The sequence below is a fragment of the Dendropsophus ebraccatus genome, chromosome 3 (assembly GCF_027789765.1).
Source record: "Dendropsophus ebraccatus isolate aDenEbr1 chromosome 3, aDenEbr1.pat, whole genome shotgun sequence".
In the NCBI taxonomy this organism is placed as follows: Eukaryota; Metazoa; Chordata; class Amphibia; order Anura; family Hylidae; genus Dendropsophus; species Dendropsophus ebraccatus.
In genome coordinates this window covers 172,937,119-172,952,073 of record NC_091456.1, presented here as the reverse complement: position 1 = coordinate 172,952,073, position 14,955 = coordinate 172,937,119, and the positions used below count along the sequence as shown (strand labels likewise).

General features: G+C 40.5%; 1 protein-coding gene across 1 annotated transcript in view; it reads right to left on the bottom strand.

The window, feature by feature from the left end:
• Positions 1-14,955, bottom strand: part of DCC (DCC netrin 1 receptor) — a 375,839-nt gene that overhangs the window by 142,185 nt on the left and 218,699 nt on the right. Inside the window, exon 9 of the mRNA XM_069963563.1 lies at positions 14,646-14,802. Within this exon, the coding sequence (XP_069819664.1) occupies positions 14,646-14,802 (157 nt within the window). The remainder of the gene's footprint in view (positions 1-14,645; positions 14,803-14,955) is intronic.

Here is a 14,955-nt window from a genome sequence, read left to right as displayed (position 1 = left end):
TGCTTTAGGAAGATCAAGAGGAAAGCATAAAATAAAAATAGGTCATGGTGTGTGAAATGTTTTGCCACCATAAACCACATTGAATGGAGAAACACTTGCTATAAGATTTTTGGAACTTTGAATAATAATTTTTGCTATATATACTTATATATACATACCCACCATGACTAGGTCTATAGTATCTATTTCATCCCAGCAAAGCTGTACCCATGTTCTTCATTGCTGTAACTGAGTCATGTGATCACCAGACTGACCCACAGAAAATCACAGTGTTTAATGTGTCAGAGGAAGTGGACTTTCCTAGGTCAGCTGACTTCCTGTGATGTAAAGGATGACATCATCATCATCTATCAGACCCCTCCACTCCCAACTCTGTCTGTATGATGCTGCCGTCACTGTGGAATCAAAACGTCTGGTAGTTATACACCTCCCAGAGATTTTTTTTCAGTTTTCTATTAGGATTTTCTAAAAATTGAAGCTTCTGACTAAAGTGTATGGGGGCCTTTAGTCTTATCCACTTATTCACCCTACACACCATCAAGGCAATTTGGCCCTTGGGGTTCCAATGTTGGTGTGATCAGCTGGATCAGTGGAAATTTGCTGGCACAAAGTGCCACTCAGCTGTACGAGAAGGTGGTAATGTATGCACTCCAGCACTTTAGGTGGTGAAGGTCATGTAGCATTCTGTGTAACCCGTCCTGGGAAGGTATTACATAAGACCAATTCAAGCAGGAGCAAGAACAACATTTCCACTTATGTCCTATTCAGTTGTTCCAGACCATCCAAAAACAGACCTGTATGTCCTCCATTAGGCCAATCCGTGCTCTTACACTGTCTGGGAAACATCTGGTGACCATGTTGTTGTTTCCTTAATTATAGCAATTATGGACATAATGATGGGACCATATTGTTTTATAAACTGGTTCCTATATTGATTTTATGCACTGGTCACCATACTGGTTTATGCACTGGTCACCATATTGATGTACTGTATGCACTGGTGGCCATATTGGTTTATGAATTAGAGACCATCTTTGTTTATGCACTGGTGACCATATTGGTTTATACAGTAGTGACCATGTTGGTTTATGTGCTGGTGACCATATTGGTTTATACAGTAGTGACCATATTGGTTTATGCACTGGTGACCATATTGGTTTTTACAGTAGTGACCATATTGGTTTATGTACTGGTGACCATATTGGTTTATACAGTAGTGACCATATTGGTTTATGCACTGGTGACCATATTGGTTTTTACACTAGTGACCATATTGGTTTCTTTTGCAATGGTGACCGTATTGGTTTATGCACTGGTGACCATACTGGTTTATGCAGAAGTGACCATATTGGTTTATGTACTGGTGACCATATTGGTTTATACAGTAGTGACCATATTGGTTAATGCAGTAGTGACTATATTGGTTTATACAGTAGTGACCATATTGGTTAATGCAGTAGTGACTATATAGGTTTCTTTTGCAACAGTGACCATATTGGTTTATGCACTGGTTACCATATTGGTTTGTGCAGTAGTTACCAAATTGGTTTATATAATGGTGACAAATGGTCACCATTATATAAACCAATATGGTCACTACTTTATAAACCAGTATGGTCATCAGTGCATAAACCAAGATGGGTACCATTATATAAACCAATATGGTCCCCATTGCAGAAGAAACCAATATAGTCACTACTGCATAAACCAATATGGTCACCAGTACATAAACCAATATAGTCACTACTGCATAAACCAATATGGTGACTGATAGTGGTTTCTACAGTTATGGGCATACTAACTGTCACCCCTAACAAATACAACAGCAAAAAAACGTCCATTACAGTTAATATAAAGAGGATAAATTTAAACTCGACTTCAACTTAAAACTTTTTGATCTCTTCTTTATTCACCGCCTTCTGTTTAAAAGCCTTCACTTCCATGTCTTGGCCTGCCACGGAAGAATAGGAGGCGTTACAGGAGCGAACACCTCACTGTGAAGACGTACATGGAACGCACAATGCATCAGCATGGGATCTGCCTACCACAGCTTACGTCTATGCTATCATTTTCTTGCTTACACTATAATTCTCTGGATGTGTAGTGAGAGGAGAACCTGCTGAACACCTCCGCTACTATAGAGACAGATTGAAGGTTGGGCCCTGGTAGACTCCAAGTGCAGATTATTCATTACACGGCTTACAAAGTGCCTGTAGATCATCTTACATACGTGTACAACGTAATTACACCGCTCCTGTACAACTCCTAATGATAGGACGTGATGTCAAATGCCTCATTAGCTGCTGCAAGGTGCCAGGGACCTGATAATGTTCCTCTCCGTGAACTGGTAAAAATCCGAGAACAAATTATTTTATGCCGAAATTACGTGTTGGAAGTTTTGTTGCCTCGAGGGATCTATTAATATGTAAAACTTCTCTACCGGATGGTTTCCCTTTATATTAGATGATCATGGAGGATATAAATGTATATTTGGAATCAAGGGGAAGATTCTTAGTGTCAACAATGATAATAAGCTTCTCTGTCTGTTCTATGTTCACCCCCTGCTTGTTCATTCTCTGCTTGGAGAAGAAAGACAGCATAACTATTACTATAACATATAACGATTAGATCCAGCATTTGTGTATAGAGTTCTATGCCGGAGCCATGAGGGCTTCATCTCTACATGTTGCACTGAGATCGGCATCATCTGTGGCAAAAGAGACTCTAAAGGTCAGAAAGCAAGACTTTAGATGGCCAATTTTAACTTTAGCCATAATTTTGGAAATAAAGGGGTTTTCCGATTTAAATTTACTTGACCCCTATCCTGGTATGGGATCCTAGAGGGGTCCAATATCCATGCCTACTGAGCATCTCTAGATTTAGATGACTAGATCTCTGGATGTGTTGACTTGCGACTCCCGCAGTCTTCCCGTTCCGTGGGGAAGGTGGAGACAGCCCGAGTCCCGCCTGGAAAACAGGAATGCAACCTAAGGCCCAGGCTGTATTCCTGTTTTCCAGGTCGGACTCGGTCTGTCTCCACCTTCCCCATGGAACGGGAAGACTGCGGGAGTCACATACCAATGGTTTGAGTTTATACAAACCTGAACATCAGCGCTGTTCGATCATCTCTAGTTATAACAGAGGGGTCGGGGAGCAGATCTAGAGATCCCTAGGGGGCATGGAGGTGGGGTCCTCTGGTGATCCTTTACTTTTCCCCTTGTCCCCTATCCACTTGTTCACTTGTACCCCTGTCCCCTATCCTGTGTATTATATCTGACCTGGTCCAAATTGTAGGTTTGTAGGTTTTTCAAAAAAATTCTAATTCATCCAGAGGGCAGTTAGTAAAATTAAAATTCCCCATTTTAGAACGTTCTGGAGGGTGTCTGCTTCTCCAAATTAGACGAAAATCTAAAAACGAGCACTATAGATGATGCGCTTGCCATTAAGTAAAAATTTGTTGGTGCTAAAAGCTTTCTATAGGTGGCCCTGTAGCTACAAATGTTCAATATGTCCCCCTTGGCTTTCAACAATGCTCTCAATTCGCAAATCCATGAGTCAGAGTTTAACAACACTACAGCATGCTGACGAATGCCGTCCTTCAGATCTGACACTGTTTTGTTATGGCAGACCTGGTCCTTCAAAAAACTCCATAACCAGAAGTCACACAGGTTGAGATCAAGTGAGTGAGCAGACCACATTATTGGGAAATAACAGCTAATCTGTGAAAGCTTTATAGGGGTACTCCAGCGAAAGATTTGATTTTCAAATCAACTGGTACCAGAAGGATAAACAGATTTGTAAATTAACTCTATTTAAAAATCTCAAATCTTCCAGTTCTTATCAGCTGCTGTATATCCTGCAGGAAGTGGTGTATTCTTTCCAGTCTGACACAGTGCTCTCTGCTGCCACCTCTGTCCATAACAGGAACTGTTCAAAACAGTAAAGTTTTTTTTTATGGGGATTTGCTACTGCTCTGCACAGTTCCTGGACAGCAGAGAGCACTGTGTCAGTCTGGAGAGAATATATCACTTCCTGAAGGATATACAGCAGCTGATAGGTACTAGAAGACTTCAGGTTTTTTTTTTTTATCAGATAATTTTTATTAAAAGTTTTTTCATTATCAGACATACCACTTTGCACAAGAAACAAAAAACAAAACACTCCAAGACATTGCCAAGAATAGGAGAGAAAGAAACGGGCTAATATTCTGTATGACCCCACGTAGGAGGCAGCAGCAATAGAATCGGTATAGATACAAGACTTCAGGTTTTAAATAGAAGTAATTTAAAAATCGGTATATCTTGAAATTGATTTGAAATCAATTTTGTTTTTGACCGACATACTCCTTTAATTTTTGCACAAAAAAAATAAAAGAAAAACTTTTATTGTTACAGCCCCACCTATAGGAAAATTTTTGTATTACATTTTTTTTACTTCATAAATGGCAATTGCATCATTGTCATATTAGAACAGCAGAACATCATTTGAAGTTAAATTTCACTAACTTTAACTATAAATCTGTAAAAATTGGTATATAAAAACGTGGAGAGTAGGTAAAATATTTACAAAATAGGGAAAAAATATTGAAAATTAAATTCTCGTTATATATGGTCAAAAAGTTTAAAAATATAAATTTATTTTATTTAAAAAAAATGTGATTAGTATGAAATATTATGATTGCTTTTTAGTGAATAATATATTTTAATAAATATTAATATTATTTATATTGTACATATACAAAATAATATATATATATATATATATAGATAGATAGATAGATAGATAGATAGATAGATATATTACTATACTATATACTGTATATCTATATATATATATTTTTTGTAAGCAATATAAGTGCAAGTGGGCTGTAAATCATGTGTCTAGTGGTGAATGTCTTTCATCCTGAGATGAACATACAGAAATAATAGCTTTTCTTTAGCATCTGTGCATATTTCCTACATTAATTTAGTGTTAGACATAAAAGGGTTGACCCGTAATTTTTCAAGCTGACATCACTTGAAGCCGTGCAAACCAAAATAATGCATGTGCCCAATAATAGGCTGTAGCATTACCATATTTTTCATTGTCAGCGCGATGAATAATTAATATTTTTGGCCTGCTTAACTGCTTATGTCAAGTAAAGCCCTATTAACAGATTATAGGAATGGTTTAATGCAGGCAATAGAAAAATGGCTCCGGAGCCTCCGTCTCCTGGACTGGATATAAACTTCTTGACACGTATTTATTGGAGGGTAAGATTAAATAGGGCGATATAAAATATTCTTATTGCGGGCGACAACAACAGCCATTTATAATCGCTGATTTACTATGGGTTTGCCTTGGATTTTCTTTTGTATGTTATTGCTGTGTTCATGTTTATTGAGCTTTTTTCCTATCTTCGAAGTGTTTTATGGTAACTTGTTTGGTTTAGAGAACTGCCATCATCTCCAGAAACCTTCAAAGAGCGTCTCTCTTTCTGGAGGACTCGGCATATCCATGTGTTATACAGATTCTATATATTTTAATGGGTGATGTCCATACCTTTTTTCACCTGTGGTGGCGCTGTAGGGAAAGTGAACACTTGCTACCAGTTCAGGTTATGGGTGATTTTATTCTCTAATAAATTTAAAGGGGCTGAAATCTTTTTTTCAGATGTTTATTTTACTAAGAATGTACTAAGAAGGACACCATGCTTTATGACATCCATCCACACAATAATTTTCTTCATTAGAATTATAAGGCATCATGGAACTCTGTACTACACATGTCTATGGTTGGTATCTAATTTTATGGTGTGAATATGTGCAGATCCCAGTAAAATTGTAGACTTATAACATTGGCAGTTGATTCCTGACAACTTTTCCAATGGCCACTATCATGCTGCCTCTCTTCCTGCTGTGGTTCCTGGTTTTGCCAGTAGGGTGCACACGTTTTCTGCAACTTAAAGGGGTAGTTCACAAAAAAGATTTTTTTCAAATCAACTGTTGCCAGAAAGTGGCAGAGATTTGTATTTTACTTCTATGAAAAAAATAAATAAATCTCACGTATTCCAGTACTTATCAGCAGCTGTATATCCTGGACAGAGGTGGCAGCAGAGAGCACCATGTCAGTGGTTGTTTTGGTGAACAACCACTTTAAAAAGACCCTTTCAGTAGCATTATGGTGTCCTATCTAAAGGTAGCATAAACTAGTGACAGAAAAGCTGAACAGAATGCTGTATCAATGATATCCTCCTGAATAACATAGACTTTGAGCACCACGCACTAGTCCTCTCTCTTATGTGCATGTGCTCAGTAGTCATGGATATTCATGAGCACCAGTGCAATCATTCCATCTGATGCGAATTGGCAGTTGTCTATCTATATTGTGTATATAGACTATGTATAGGCAGGCAGCTGTCAATCAACATCCGGAGGGTGGAGGGAGCAGCGCAGAACAAAGCCCATTCTCCAGCATATCATGTAAGTAATATACCGCTCTGTTCAGTATTTCTGTTACTAGTTTATGTCCTCCACCTATTCTGGTCCTACATTAAGGTGCTATACCCACTAAACTGTATCTGAGAAACATTGTGGCTTACAGTATCAAAGCTGTCTTCAGGGGCATAACTACCACCATAGCAGCCATAGCGGCTGCTACGGGGCCCGCCACATCAAGGGCCCCGGTGGGCCACTCCTTCAATACTCCGGGTTCCACTGTCTTATTCTCATTTCTGTGTTTGGCCTCCTGACCCCGTAGTGCGGTCCCGCCTCGGCCACTGACTTGCTGAGCGGACCTGACACATCACAATCCGGCTCCCCACTTAGATCAGGAAGCAGCCAGGGACCCGGGGACCGGAGCAGCGGTATGCACCCACCAGCGCAGGAGCCAGGGAGTCGAAAACATGTTATTTCTTTTATCATCCCCTGCACTTGTAAAAAAAAGAGGCCTGCCCTGACTTCTCCTTTAAGACTCCTGAACTTACGACCATTAAACTGGAATAAAGTTTGTTTAAAATACATCTATGCCACCAAGATTTAAAAAAAAAAAAAACTCAGAAAAAAAATAAAACAATTGTTTGAACATAAACTTTCTGTGAACTCCAGTGACCCTGGAAATGTCACGAAAACTGGATTTTGCAGATAGCTGAAAGCCGGATACAAAAATCGCAGTCATTAATTTCACAGTCAACTTTACTTGTCTCTACTTAAAATAAACAAGATTTTCAGACTTTCTAAATCCAAGGTGCTTTAACCTTACACGACGCGTTCTTTGCCCATGAAACTAATGACAACTGTAGAATTCTGAAAAGAAACAATGTGTCTGTCCGCCGTTCTGAGGCTTTTGTCTATTGTTTTATCTTGGAGATAATTAACATCACTAGGATTTCATACAAAATTGTTAAAATATATCGGCTTTAGGTACAGAGACAAGGCTTGGGGCATTACAATTAACTCTGGACGTTACATCTCCATGCACTATGGACTCATCTCAGCAGTTTTAGGGTATGGTTAAATATAGTTTAAAAAAATACCAAAATATGGCTATAATTTTGAGCAAAAAAAATACAGCTGTTTTTGCAATGCAAGGCTATGTTCACACAACGTATTTTTTCGTATTTATACGGCCGTTGTTGCAATTTGCAACAACGGCTGTATAAATACGAAAAAATACGTTGGCCGGGTGTCTATGAGATCCCGGCCGGAGCGTATACACATAGTATACACTCCGTCCGGGACCTCTAGCGACGCCGCAAACAAATGACATGTCAGTTTTCTGCAGCCGCTATTCAGTGAATAGCGGCCGTAAGAAACCATGTCAGTGCACACTATAAAGCGAGCGGCTCTGGACGCACGCTCCATAGTGTGCTGTGGGGAGCTCTGATGCGGGCGCGCGCTGATGCGTCAGCATCAGAACTCTGCGTCAGGAAAAATTATCCGGCCGGTACTGCAGTATCGGCCGAGTTGATCTTTGCAGAGACCGGACGCTCTGTGACCCAGCCGGGAACTACGCAACGGCAGGTCTCTTACGCCATGTTAACATGGCCTAATAATGTGCTTTATTGAACGCTATGGAAAATTAGCCATCAGTGCGCACACAGTCCAAAAAAACAATAAACATACCCATAAACATGCTCATTATTTTTGATCTGGTTTAAAAAAAAAAAAAATTCACTTTATCTATTCAAACATGGTTTTTATATTGACAGCTATAAGATGCTAAAAAAAATGCCCATATTTTTAACATTGCCCCTTCCAAAAGATAAATTACTGGAGAAAGAGGAACAAACTAAAAAATAAGGCCGTATTTTTAACCTGACCATAAAAGCAGTTGAAAAAAAACCAGTTACTTTACTGTTATAAATTGAGGCCATAGTTTACATACACTACAGCCCTTTTTTACAGTTATATAATACTGCAAAAAAAACTGTGGGCGAACATAGCCTTAATTTTATTCATTGCTGAATATTTTTGAAAACACATGACTCTCACTATCTTTTAATGATTTTAAATTGCAAAAACAATTGGACTACTAAAGCAGCTTTCAAAATTCTGTTGCATTCTCCTCTACAGGATCCTACATCTCCATGCTGCCACTTGCAGATGTACAGATGTGTCCATCCTTACCTTTCTTCAAATCTCTATTTAGGACATAAATTTAAAACATAACTGCAATACGCGGTACAACCACTAGGTGGCCACATATAGATACATATAGCAATACCAACTTTTGACAGAGTATCACTCAGCCATATTTATTCAATGGTCTTTAATCTCCAAAATAAGGGTATGGAAGGACACATCTCTACATCTATATAAACCTGATATAATATATTATTGGACAAAGTGTTCTGCTGAGTACCTGCTAACTCTTCTTAAGAATAAACATTATGTCCTCATGCTGTCCCTGCAAGTTCATGCCTGTACATAATCATTTTTGACCTAAGATGCTCGGAAGCAATGTATTGTTGGAGAACTAGTTTTTTGTTGTCTTCCTGCTAACTCGCTTAGGTGGTTAACATAATTTCTTCATGCTGTTTCTTGCTGTAAGGAACATTCATGACCTCACATAATTCTAATATTAGATATTGGTAGTATCTTACAGAAAAGAAAATATATCACTCAACATGAGAGGATTTATCATTTTATTTATCATTATTTTTTAAAACTAAACTAATTTCCAAAAAGTTGCATCATAACTTTTTAGTTTATTTGGCCACCCAAATTTGACCAATTGCCCTAAAATCATGTATGACAATCTGAGGTTTCCCAGGACTATATCTGACTGTATTCAAGCCCATTAACGTCTGCACGGCATAATGCTAACATCGGGGTTAGCAGAGTTAGGATTCCTAACTATAACCCTACTAAGCCTTAACCTAATCCCTAACCTTTTTTTTCTGATTGCTAAACTTGTAGCCACAGTTTTGAACAATTTGCCCAAAAACTAAGCTCAAAAAATTTGAGTTTGATTAAATTTACATTTTTGGAAATCCTTTTCATGTGTTCCAGGTTGATTTAATCATTCCTAATAACCACTTTTATTGCTTTAATATATGCAAAAGAAATCAACTTTGTAGTAGCTCTGAGATGGGCACTATTGCTTCAAACAACTTCCCTCCATGGTTGGCCACTTAATAGTAAAATTACTCAGTGTACAGTATTAGGCTGGGTTCACACTATGTATATTTGAGGCTGTATTTGGTCCTCATGTCAGGTCTTCATAGCAACCAAAACCAGGAGTGGATTGAATACACAGAAAGGCTCTGTTCACACAATGTTGAAATTGAGTGGATGGCCGCCATATAATGGTAAATAACGGCCATTATTTCAATACAACAGCTGTTGTTTTAAAATAACAGCACATATTTGCCTTTAAATGACGGCCATCCACTCAATTACAACATTATGTGAACAGAGGCTTTCTGTGTTTTCAATCCACTCCTTGTTTTTGTTGCTATACAGCCTCAAACATACAGCCTCAAATATACGTAGTGTGAACATAGCCTTAGTGAGTGTATTCACTGTATATACTGACAGCAGCTCCCTGTGTACCTCATAGAGCTAATATCAGACCCCCCTCCTTCTGACTGTACTGCCCTACTCTGTGGTGTTCCTGTCCATAAAATGGCTGACATGGAGGAGCATGTGACAGTGCCCCGCCCCCCGGTGTCCACCACTTAGCCTGTATATGTCTATGGAGGACACAGGGGGCGGGGCATGGTCACATGCTCCTCCATGTCAGCCAGAAACAAAACAGAGTTGGACAGCAAAGCCTGGAGAAGGGGAGTCTGATTTTACCTGCATTAGGTACACAGGGAGCTGCTGTCAGTATATACAGTGAGTACAGTTACTAATACTGTAAACAGACCTATTTTACTATAAAGTGGCCAACCCCTTTAAACAAAAATTAATCTTCAACCCACTAGGTATCTCCTTTTTTTTGCAATCTGCTGTCCACTGCCTGTTGTCAGGAGAAATCTGTCTGTAGTAACAGAGAGACACAAGGAAAACACAGTAAGTTGAGCTGATGCTTACCTATAGCTATATGCAGAGAAAGTAAGAGAAATCCTGGCTTAATTCTCATCTCTGACCACCCAAATAAAGCTTAGGGCTGCTGTCCCTTGTATAGATCTACTGCTGTATATCACACAGTGCTGCAGTGTTATCTCCCCCTCCACTTTCCCTTCAGCTTCTCAGCAGCAAGTTCTCACACAGCACATTGCAAACTTAGTGCATCAGTAACCCCTTCTTGTCTCTAAATGCCATCCATGCCTGTTCCCAAGCAGGTGTAGATTTCTGCACAAGTCCTGTGACAGGTTCAGGTCCAGATGCCTTTACTAAGAGGCAGGGGCATAACTACCAGCTTAGTACCTATAGCAGATGCTATGGGGCCCACCACATCAGGGGGCCCATCCATAAAATACACTGGGTCTCCTGAGCTGCCATCATAATACCAAGTGAGATGCCTACCATGGGATACACGATGTACTGTGCGGGGTTGGAAACTAGGGGAGATGCCTATTTTGGGGAACAATATCTATGGAGGGATGCCAGGGGAGACCATGTCTACCATGGGGGAAATTTAGGGGAGAGGCCTACTATGGGGGACACTAGGAGGGAAGATGTCTATTATGGGGGGCACTCTACTGGGGGGGGGGGAGATACTAGGGGAGATGGCTAAAATATGCTATCTACTGGGCAAGGGGCCAACAATCAGGGGGATTACCTACAGTTGATGGAGGGGCCCATCAAAGCTTGCTATGGGGCTCGGCCCTTTCTAGTTACGCCCCTGCTTAGTAAATCTGGCTGGATAACTAGGGGCGGAGCTTTACGAGTACACCAGTCTTGATAAATGTCCCTCTATGTGTCCATTACTCCCTTCCTTCTCTCCTGTCTATTTGATCAGACTACACACAGTTTGATTGTAGTCTGTACCCATGGAGACACATAGATCTGTAGGAGAAAATTATTCAAGTATTTGCAACAATACTCTTTACTGTAGATGCACTAAATCTGACTACCCTTCCTATTCCATGCAGATTGATGGTCACATCCGACCCATTAGATTTCATGTACTGTTATACTGTAGTATCCATGTTTATTGATCGATAAAAGATCGGACCATTGTGATGGTAATAAAAAAAAAATTATGCCCTGTAAATCAGTGATGAAAAAAGATAAAATAATGACATGGTAATAGGATCCTGTATCTGATGTGCTTCTAGTTATACCCCGCTTCCTAATGGATATGAATATTTGTGCAGGACACATGAATGAACAAATCGGTGCATCCCCGTCCAGCCTGTAGCTGTATTACATATTTATAGGCCTCCTGGATGAAAGCTGCCGACTCATTGTATAACGTTCAATCTGCAAATATTTGACAGGAAAAACTAATTGCTGGAAGCAGAAATAAAAAAACAAACTCATTAACATGTTCTTTCCAAGATGAGAAAATTCTCCGGGCATCTACAATGACCGAACATTTAGAGTGCGTTCACACGTACAGGATCTGCAGCAGATTTGATGGCGCAGATTTGAAGTTGCAGATTCAATGCAAAGCAACTCTGGGCCATCAAATCTACTGTGGATCTGCTGCAGATTCAAATCTGCGCCATCAAATCTGCTGCAGATCCTATATGTGTGAACGCACCCTTAAAGGGTTTTTAACAAATGTTATCCTGGTAGAGCTACACCGTCTCCACAATACATTACCTTACACCTTGTACTCTAAGAACCCGATACAAGGTATTGTCTACATATAAAAACAACATAATTAATGTTATAAGAGGGTGTGTATACTTACGCATCAGCCATTATTATTGTTCTAATGCAGGGATGGGGAACCTTCCGCCTTCCAGCTGTTACAAAACTACAATTCCCATCATGCCTGGACAGCCAAAGCTTTGCTTTGGCTGTCCAGGCATGATGGGGGTTGTAGTTTTGCAACAGCTGGAGGGCTGAAGGTTTCCCATCCCTGTTCTAATGCATGTAATAGGGAAGTCTAAGCAAAGAAACTTCTTTACGTGTTTTGTCTACAATAGTAGGGAATCAAATATTCTATAGGGTGACAGCTTGTCTCAAAACTATGAAATTTTAGTTGGCACATCAGGAGGGAGTTGCTTTTGTTGAACATTTATTATTATATAGGTGACTTCATTGGGCCAAAATGTTTAAAGCAACTTTTAAGGCTCCGAAGGCCCTTTATCAAGCTAAAGGTCCTGCCTATGTCTGGCCAAAGGCTGAGCTAGGGCATATAATGGTAGCGGACAGGCTCTGAAGCTGTAGGTAGTGTGTGGCAGAGCAGATGAAGCATATACACTACCTACAGCTTTAGACCGGGTCTGCTACTATTTCCTATACTGGCCAGGAACCTTAAGATAAAAGGCCTTTACAGACTGAAATGTCGCTTTAAACACTTAGAGGGGAATTTATTAAAGGGGTTGTCCGGCGATAAAAAATTATTCACAGAATAACACACATTACAAAGTTATACAACTTTGTAATGTATGTTATGTCTGTGAATGGCCCCCTTCCCCGTGTTTCCCCCCACCCACGCTAGACCCGGAAGTGTGGTGCATTATACTCACCGCATCTCGTGTCGTCCACGGTCTCCGATCCTCAGCAGTGACGTCTTCTTCGGGAGGCCGGCGGATCTTCCCGAGTGCCGGCCACCCTCTGCAGCGTCATCCGAAGCTCAGCCGCGATTGGCTGAGCATAACTGTGCTCAGCCAATCGCGGCTGAGCTGCTGATGACGCGGCCACGTCATCAGCAGCTCAGCCGAGATTGGCTGAGCACAGTTATGCTCAGCCAATCGCGGCTGAGCTTCGGATGACGCTGCAGAGGGCGGCTGGCACTCGGGAAGATCCGCCGGGCTCCCGAAGAAGACGTCACTGCTGAGGATCGGAGACCGTGGTCGGCACGTGACAGGTAATGTATAGCGCACCACACTTCCGGGTACACGGGTGGGGGGTGGTGGGACACGGGGAAGGGGGCCATTCACAGACATAACATACATTACAAAGTTGTATAACTTTGTAATGTGTGTTATTCTGTGAATAATTTTTTATCGCCGGACAACCCCTTTAAGGTTATGCCGGTGGCGTACACCATAGAGAAGGCGCAGATTCTTACGCCAGCTGTAATCTGATGGGCGGGTGAGGGTGTGGTCAAGGAGGCAGGTCTCAGTGGGAAGGAGGTGTGGCCTTCTATCATTCTGAGTTATCAAGGTTTCTGCCTGAAAAAAAGAAGTAAATCATACAAAAATCTACATCTGCTCTAGATTTTTCCACAAAGCCAACAACATCGCTGTGCACCCCTTAGTAGATCCAGTAAGGAAAATGTGGGCGGGGCTTTATCTACATTGATAAAGACTTTTTGTCGTCTAATCCTTAAACCCCTCTATTTTCCATCTGCCCTTTCCATCTTGCTTATATACTGCACATTCAGTAGACATTTGAAAAGTACAGAACACATGGAAGGCAGTGAGATGACCTCACGATCAGACTGCGTAGTCTGTTACCATGGAGACATGTAGGACTGCATAGGAACTGCATACGCTACAGAAAAAGACTAGTTGTACAGATATTTATCTTTACCTATTGATTTTTTGTTTTTATTAGGAACAATAAAATAGTTGCAAAGGTGATCATACCCTTCAAGAAAGAAAAGCTGTCACTAGAGGAGCGTAAAGGAAAGTATCAAAGTTTTTATGTGTTGTTATTTATTGTATACATACTGAAGTATCGGGATTAGAAATGTAACATCGTACTTCCATTAAACTGAATTGAGTATGACCTAGTATGACTATTTTGCAATCGAGAGGCTGACCCTGATCTTGAATATTTTTTGTGAGGCCATTGGCTGAACCCTAGTGTTGGACTCTCACTAATGTAGAACTCACCCATCATACTATACCAAGAATAACAATGGTATTACTGTAGGCTACTACTCCATAGTGGCTGAGTGAGAAATTTGCATTCAAAAATCAAAAAAAAAAAAAAAAAAAAGTTTCTAAATCGGCAGAGCCGACTACCATGATTTTCACAGGTAGAAGCAAGCTATGACCACTGGGTCTTCTCTAGTGTTGAGTGTAACCCACCAATATAACACATAAGGTAGAACAGAGATATAAAACATAATGCAAGCTAAATATCACGTACCTGTGAGCCCCATCTTTGGAGAAGTAGACGGTGTAGGCCTGTATGTTCCCTCTTGTGTCTACCGGGGGCCTCCAGCTGAGACGGACGAATCGGCTAGAAACCAAAACAGGGACCACATCTCGAGGAGCAGAGGGAAGGATACTGGAACTGGGAACAGCTGTAGGGGAACGGGGGGATTCAGTCAGAGAAGCGGGTGATACAAAGGTGAGAGGATCGGCAGGAAAATGTGTGGGGGTAAAAACTACTAAATTCATAAAACGTGGGACCAGGCAACACATGGATCAGGAACAAATGGAAATTAATACATGTG